This window comes from Cryptomeria japonica, chromosome 3 (genome assembly GCF_030272615.1).
Source record: "Cryptomeria japonica chromosome 3, Sugi_1.0, whole genome shotgun sequence".
NCBI classification, from domain to species: Eukaryota; Viridiplantae; Streptophyta; class Pinopsida; order Cupressales; family Cupressaceae; genus Cryptomeria; species Cryptomeria japonica.
The window spans coordinates 843,068,305-843,077,317 of NC_081407.1; the positions used below are offsets into that span (position 1 = coordinate 843,068,305).

The 9,013-nt window shown below is 33.0% G+C and overlaps 1 protein-coding gene across 1 annotated transcript; it reads right to left on the bottom strand.

The window, feature by feature from the left end:
* Positions 1 to 729: 729 nt before the first annotated feature.
* LOC131070022 (uncharacterized) lies at positions 730 to 1,178 on the bottom strand. Its single transcript, XM_058005573.2, has one exon. The coding sequence runs from the start codon at positions 1,121 to 1,123 to the stop codon at positions 824 to 826; it is 300 nt and encodes a 99-aa protein (XP_057861556.2). The 5' UTR covers positions 1,124 to 1,178; the 3' UTR covers positions 730 to 823.
* Between the last annotated feature and the right edge of the window lie 7,835 nt (positions 1,179 to 9,013).

A 9,013-nucleotide genomic window follows, 5' to 3' on the forward strand; every position in this document is an offset into this window, starting at 1 on the left:
AACTATTTCCTAAAATAAATGACAGTTGATTTTAGATTATTATAATATATAGTATATCAATACCACACATAGAATGAAATTTGGTATCTTTTACATTCAAAACCCTCTTTGTAATGTTGTCATGGTCATAATTTTATTTAGCTTTAAACAAGATTTTATACAAGATTTTATAAATTTGTGAAGAATAATTATACAAAAACAAAAACATGAATAATAATTTATATGTATTGACTATTAATGTCATTCAACTTTATTATTTGAAATACCTCTAATTTAATATTGGTTGTATAAATAAAAGATAGAATTGAAATTTATGTTAAGAATAATTTTTTTTAGTTTTTATATTCACTATCGTGGAATCTGGAGGTGTCCTCGCTGAAGAGACCCGCTCACAAGGTACCAACACACACAGAGTTAACACAGTCGGGGACTCGAATTCAAGACCATGGGGAGCATACCCACGCCTTAAGTTGTGATCCATGATCGGACGAGCTAGGGTCGCAGCCCAAGAATAACTATTTGTAAACAAATGTATAAATAATAATTTATAATCATTATTTATGAATGCCATTCAACTTTATTATTCCAAATATCTATAAGACAATACTCATTATAAAAATAAAAACTAGAATTATAATTTATATTAAGAAAAAATCTAAAAATTAGAGAAAACATAAATTAAAAAATTAATATTTAAAAAAAGTCGCTCTATCTTTAAAGCTACAAAACTCCATAAAAATAATTAGAAGCTTTATTTATTTATCTATACTTATTCCATTATACCGTCAAAACAGATTGGCTGCCTTATTTTAGGCTTTTTCTTTTAAGCCGTTTTTTCATCTGCTGATAAACGCTCTACTGATTTCTCATCTGGTGAGAAATGCTTCTCCACTGATTTTTGCTGTGGTGAGGAATGCTCCACTTCCTCCATGAGTGGTGACAAATTAGGATGATGTGGCAAATGGCAGCAAGTAGGATCAGAAGTATATCTGTGGCAGTCTGTACAACTAGGTAACATTCGACGGTCTCCAATCAGAATGGTACGCTTAGCGGAGGAGACATGGAAATTAAATAAACTGAGGGAGACAACAAGTATGAGCGTGATGACCATAGATTTCCCCATACTGATGAGATGAAGGTAAATGGAAAAACACCAAACAACTCAGAAGATGAAGATGAAGATGAAGACGAAGACGAAGACACAGAAGGATAATGGAAATCCAGCTATATTTATAGAGACCACATTATGAATAGTTCAAATGATGGTTAAATTTTGAGCGAGAGGCGTTCAAACTCATAGTGCGTGTAAAACAGTCCGTATATGACGTACGTTATTGTTAAAATATTCATTGACTAGATTTAGATTTCCCTCTTAAATTTTGAGGGGGAAACGTTCAAACTGATAGTGCGTGCGTTATGTCCAGGAAATGTTCCACCTGTTAAAAACACTGAACCGAGTGTAACATGTATCAAAATAATTATTTATGAATGATATCGTTTGTGTTACGGCACTTGGAAACTCCACCATCTGCTCCACCGGGGCATTTATGAGAAGGGACTGAGTGTGGGATTGAGTCATCCGTCATCGCAAAGAGAGTGGAATTCAGTCACCCGCCAGTCTAGCTAGAGAGGAGTAATTTAGTTGGAAAATTGCGGTGTACTTCAGCTCTAGATTTCGATTTAGTTCATATCATCTGGGGTATAAGGCACATTGGTTACCATTAATTGAGTTTTATCAATTTCTTTTATAATGCTAGCAATTGCACCTTAGTGTGCAATGGGTATGCTTTGTGTAGTACATGAATAAAGTTTCAAAATAATTATTTATGAATGATATCGTATGTGAGATTATTCATTAGGACACTTCATCCTCGGTTTGTCAATATGATAGAGAGTGAGATTAAGTCATCCATTAGTTGGGCGAGATGATAAAGAGAGTGGGATGGAGTCATTTGCTAGTTGGGCGAGAGAGTAGTAATTGAGATGGAAAATTGTCCCACGCCTAGGGGGGTGGTAGGTAGCTTCACTGGTTACAAATATTTCTCCGATTTCAATTTTGTTGAGATGATTTTGGGATAATGCACAAATGGAGGTTCATCAACTTCTTTTGCAATTTTAGCATTCAAATATAATTTTCATTTCTGTCTTCATTCTTTTATAAAGGAAGTATATCAGTAGTCATTATATCTAATTTTGTTAAACATATATCTTGTCTCATGTACGTGATTTCACAAATGCCCTAGTGCACTATGGATATGAATAAAGTTGCACCACTGCTCCAATTAAAATATAAAAATTCTAACTAGAAAGGCAAAGTGGGAGGTGTAATGTCGTAAATTGTACACCCTTGCTAGGGTGGTACAATTCCATGATTGGTTTAGCACCCGTCTTAGTCTGTTTTGCATCTTGCATTTCTAATTCCCTTTAAGCATTTAATTAATTAATTTAATTATATCTAAATTCATATTTCATCACTTCATACATTATAAAGTTAGTCCCTTTTACTTTAAGTGTGCCTCTTTTATTTTAATCCTCCAATAAATCATTAAATCATAAACCCTAATTATGTCTTATTTCGACCTTTAAGACCTAATTTTGCATGTTAAAACATCTCAAAATCAGCTGTAACTTTGGGATTCTACTAATATTATCATATCTAATGACCTTGAAAATTTGGTGAAAAGTTGGTTGGACAATGTGTAAGTTATGCATGGTCCTTGACATTTTTCTGGAAATTTTGGGAGCATAATTCTTTGATATTATAACACTTAACCCCAAGAAATTGGCATAAAATTCAAATCCTAGGTCAGCCTAAAGATGAAATTAAGATCTAGTGTTTCATACATAAGAGCTCCCTTTCTTCATTTGGAGGCCTGAAATTTTTTGTCTAACAACTAGTGATTACAAGGAGCCTTCTATGCAGTAAAAGAGAAGGTCTTTTGGAGTGTTCAACAACATTCAACAACATCTATAAAGCATTCATCAAGCATTATTTCATCAATTGGAGGATTTCAAAGATGTAGGAAAGCAATAGGAGATAACCGACTGAAGATTGGCTTGTATCCCTCCCTTCGGGTTGGGTATGATTTCATGTTGTTTCCATGTCTTTGTATGAGCTTCATTAAATCAATTTGCAGATTTACATTTATGATTTAGATCATTTAGCATCATTGATTCAGAGCATTTACTTTGTCAATTACAAACATCTATGGTTTACTCTTTAAAGTATAGGGTTACTTTAGATTATTTGCATTCATCATTTTAGGGTCTTGCACACACTATTTTACTCTACAAATCAGCTATTTGTTGAGGTAGAAATCACCAAAATAGGAGTTTAACTAAGGCAAAACCTCATATATCCACCCAAAACTCTATTTTCAGTTATAGGAGCAGGTACAAAATTTGATCGTCACTACAAATTACAGGTCCGACAGAGCATATAGGCAGAGTCCCAAGGATCAAATTTGAGAAAAAATCACTGGGATAGGGATGTGGCACCCTGGTCCTCCCAATTTCAAGTGGATTTTAGCAGAGCAATAGTTCAGAACCTTCAGATTCGATTATGTCAGTTAGAACTTCCTGTTTGCAAAATCAAGATAGGGGCGTAGCACCCCTATCCCACACAGCTTGACTCAGATTTCTGGCATAGCTGGACCTCTAAACTCACAACCTAATCTATATTTTTTAGTTGCACATCAGTTAGTTTAAGTTCTAGATTTTTAGATTAGGGTTGCTTGTGTATACCTTTATTCTAGGCTGATCATTCAAATCTGCACTTTGCATCACTTCTACTCCGCATTTACAACATAGGAATAGAAACCCTGAGAGGTAATCCTTGGCTCTCTCTTCCTAACAAGAAGTATCCAAAGCATGTTACCTCCCTAGGCTCTTTCATATTCCACTATGTGTACGTGAGAGCAGGATTAGGGTTTGTTTTCTTAGTCTGACTTTTTCCCCTACATAGGAGGCTATGAGTACATGTGAAATTTTTTAATAGATGTCTAGTTATCATTTTCTTGGTTTCTTTAAAGTTAGTAATGGGGGTTTGGGTAAACAAGGGTTGAATGGTAATTGAAACATGGATGGTAATTAGTGATCTTCTCTTATGTTGGGTCTTTTCCAAAAGGTTCACACACTTTTAATCATTTCTACTCATATATTTATTATCTTTGCTAGCATTATTATAGTATCATGCAAATGTTTAGATGTATGTTAGAAGTCTTTATAATGGTGTTTCATGTTTTGACTTATATTATCTACAATAGGTTTCACTTGTGCCCCATCCCCTCTCGTTTTGTTTCTCTCACTCTCTCTACACACACACACACAATATATATATATATCTATATATATATATATATATATATATATATATATATATATATATACTACAAGTTCCTACACATTAGTTAGTATTGAATCAACTACATAGATTATTGAACAATCTTAAGGTATTATTCAATACTACAAGTTCTTATCTATCAATCAATTAGCTGAATTTTACAACATAGGGTAGTTCTCTATATTAAAACATTTTTATAAAGAGTGAGGTTGACTTATTATCTTTGCTAGCATTATTATATTATCATGCAAATGTTTAGATGTATGTTAGAAGTCTTTATAATGGTGTTTCATGTTTTGACTTATATTATCTACAATAGGTTTCACTTGTGCCCCATCCCCTCTCGTTTTGTTTCTCTCACTCTCTCTACACACACACACACACACACTATATATATATATATATACTACAAGTTCCTACACATTAGTTAGTATTGAATCAACTACATAGATTATTGAACAATCTTAAGGTATTATTCAATACTACAAGTTCTTATCTATCAATCAATTAGCTGAATTTTACAACATAGGGTAGTTCTCTATATTAAAACATTTTTATAAAGAGTGAGGTTGACATCACAAAGCTCAATTTTGACTATCAAAGAATGGTCTAATAGGTACATATTTGATATAGAAAGTACACTAATAATATTTTTATTTCTCATATGATGGCATTGATATTATATCTCCTCATTGTTGTTCCAAAAGTCATGTTCTTTATCCTCTTTCATTTGACATTATAATAATAGTTCAAATTTTATTTCATTTTAATCATTAAATTATTGGTTAGGGCTAGTCCCCTTCATTGATATATAATAAAAATTACATTATTGATAAGTCCCCTCTGAGATAAATTTTTCCTGTTGATATTATCCAAATATCACATAGGATTACTATAATTTTAAATTCTCTCAAAAAACCTTAATCTATTACACAAAATGCCTACTTACGCATATAGCTCTTAAGAATATAAATTTAAAGATATCTTTCTCCATCTAATAACGCTTACCATGTAAATCTATATCCAACTTCCTTTTCTATCTAACTTGTTTACCCACTAAAACATATAGGAGATTATACCAAAAAACTTTTCTATCCAGTTTAGCTCTCGATTCACCACCACATTTTCCAATGTTAGAAGGAAATTTAGTTTCCTCACTACTTTCTCCCTATAGTCCTGATATTCTATTTCATCATTGAGAAGAATGATTGGCAATTTTTGGATATCCTCTCCCTTTTTCTCAAAATCCTTGGGTAGAGGAATCCAAAAATTCTCACAAATCCTCGGTATATCTTCCATGTCACCTAGAAATTGAGATTTAAAAATGGATTCCTAGCCATTTCCTTGTTTAGTCCCTTTTTCAGCACTAAAGCCATAAACATTGATGAGATGTTTGTGTTAACTCAATATCTATTGTCTGCCATTAGGAAATCCTTGCCTAGAACTGTTTTGATCACATAACTACTAAAGGATGCTTATATCTTCAAATGGAAACCAACCTTGTATTTGTGATGCTCCCTTAAAAAACCATTTGTTTTCATTCTCCCTAGATTCTAAACATTTATTCCATATAAAATTTAAGGTATTTACAAAAAAATATCTTCAAATCTCAAAATATTTCTATGGTGTTCTTTCATCATGTTTGTGAGCTTCCCTACTCAATACATATTTTTGTTACTTATGCTTCCATTTTAGGGAAGAAACTTTTGTCTCAATGGAAACCAAATTTTTGGAATTATTTTTACCTTTTGTAATGCTAGTTGCAGTCATAAAATGATTCTATTTTACAAATTCATTACTTTTCACTCTACCAATTGAGTTTTTCCTTCATTTTTTAGATCTTTTTTGTCAATATTCATCTTGCAATTTTCTTTTATTGGCTCAAAACTTATAAACTTCTAGTCAGATTTTACAGATCTACTATCTAAAGATAATTTTTAAAGCATTTTTTTTAGGTTACATTTTGATTTATGCATTGATAGACTTATTTAGGCTTATGGTTGATGCTTGGATGGCTACTTATGATTCTATTGCCATCTTAGATGGTACTGATGATGCTAGTTACTCTATGTGGACTTATGTTATTTGATATGAGTCATGATGTTTGGTGATTTATATGTTATCTATATTCATATGTGGAATATATGATTTATGATTTTACTATTGTACTAACCCTATTTCATGATTATGGTTTATGTGATGATTTGATGTTATATTGTGTGATTGTCTTCGTGAAAGGGACAACGCCTTATCACTCATCGTGAGCATGATATGGTGTTGCACTTCTCTTTTCACTTTCCTATTTATTATGATAGATATATATGTTGTATATATGTTTAGTGGTGATTGCAGGAGTCTAGGTACTAGACATCAACTCTGCGTGGTCTCAAAGGTTTAAGTGTGTCCTATCCCAATGGAAAGTTGTTGGAGATGGCATGGGTTTCTTTCACTCAGTCTAGGATCAATTCTTCATGTTGTTAGGTTGTGCCACAACACCAGTCAGTGGTAGATTCTTGCGTTGGTATTTCCCTTTCTCGAGTTGCTGAATATGCGAGTCTATAACTTATATTTAATTTAAATTATGAATAATGTAATTTATTAAGGTTGAATTAATCTATCCTATAATATGAGTATTGGTGATTTATTTGATTATGTTAGATTAATCTTTTATTAGCTAATAAATATTTATTTAATTATTAGTCTATTATACTCTATGCTTAAGCTAAACTGAGAAATATTATAATTCTTGAGGGTTTTCTCCTTTAGAGTTTTGAGTATCCTTTTATAAGGATTCTCTCTTTGTAATTTCATAACAACTATAATTATTGAATTGCATTCTTGTTGCGCAATCAATATGATTCCTCTTTTCGGGATCTCTAAATTCTGGCCTCCATCGCGTTTTCGCTTCTCCTTCTGTGACAGGTTCGCATGCAGGTGATCTTTGGGAGCTGTAGAGTTGATTTTTCCTCAACTCCAATATGGTATCAGAGCTCTAGATTTGCATACCCCCATTCTCTTCATGAGAGATTTTGGGCCTTCTTCTTCAGATCTGTGTATTTAGGGGTTTGTGAAGTTGTTTTTTTTTTTTTTTTCAATTTCTAGGGGTAGCTGAGATTTTGGTTCTAAAAGGACCTCGCAATTGGATTCACAAGGTTGATTCCATGAATTTTGATATATAATATGCCTATTTTTTATGACAGAGGCATGATTTTTCATTTGCACGCTTTACAAGGCATAAAAGTTCGTATGACTGTAGCTACAAATGCGTCAAAAAAATTTCATCAAAAAAATAAAAAAATTTTACCCTCTTTATGTCCTACAAGAGGGTTTTTTTTTCTTTTGGTCATACAAAGATGCTTTTTCAAAAACCTTATATCGCCGAAAAGCTCTTTCTGAGCTCTATCTAGATCAGGAGGTTTGAACTTTTTATTTTTCTTTTTTGATGACGTTTTTTTTCTGTCAAAGCCAGAGGTTCCTTTTTGCACTTCGGGAGACATAACTTGAGTATCCGAACTCCATTTTTCAAAAACTATATATCATTGGAAAGATTGTTTTGTGCTCTTTCCATTCATATGAGTTTTGTTTCCAGATTATTCTCTAGGTATATTTTATTTAGTTGTTGTCTTTTCAGCACTCTAGTGAATATCTTGGATGTTTCAGGTCCTCGGATCGCTTTCTTTGAGTAGGATGGACCTCGTCTTTGGCTGTTCTTTCAGTTTCCATTCCTTTGTCTCTTCTGATCATTGTAGCATTTTATTTATGCAAACACACTGAGATAATGTGCCATCATGCATTGTATACTTGGGATCTTGCACATCTAGTGCCTTATTGTACATGCACCACTTATAAAGTGCTATGGTGGGGTTAATGTTTGTCTTTGTTTTCCATCTACCTTTGTCACGTGAGTGTTCCTTCCATGACATTAGCCTCATGATGTGTGTGGCAAGTGAGTGTTCCTTCCACGACACTATGTACTTTCTCTACACCTTCGATGTTCCTGGTTCTTCGTCATCCAGTCCTTGTTGGCTATTCTTTTCAGTGTACCTATCCATCTCCCTTTTCAGCATTATGGGAGGTGTGTCCTATTTTTCTAATACTTCCTTGGTTTGATTCATCATCTCTTCAGGCTTTGGTGTTTCATGCCATCTATATCCTCTAGTTCAATTGTTTTCCTTTGTTTGCCATATGATTCAAGTAGTGTCATTTGAGAGTACTCATGCAAATTACAGTCTTCTCTACCTGGTCATGTTCTATTTCAGTGGAGATTCCTTAGGTCAATGGTTACTCTTTGATAGTGTTTGTAGCTATTTCATGCTTCAGTGGTGCTCTTCATTCTCTTTTCTCTGTTCCTATCTTCTAGAACACTCTTATTTGGAGGCTTCTTAGTCCTTCACCATAGTTGTTAGGACCCGTTGTTGCTTTCATGCATTTTTTACATGTTTTTTTAGTCCATAGTTGTTTTTTAGCTACTCCCTAAGTTCATCTTAAGGGGGGGTGTTAGAGTAATCTTTAATTAGCTAATAATTATTTATTTAATTATTAGTCTATTATACTCTATGCTTAAGCTAAACTTGGGAATCTTATAATTCTTTAGGGTTTTCTCATTTAAGGTTTTGAGTATCGTTTTATAAGGATTATCTCTTTATAATTTCATAACAACTATAATTATTT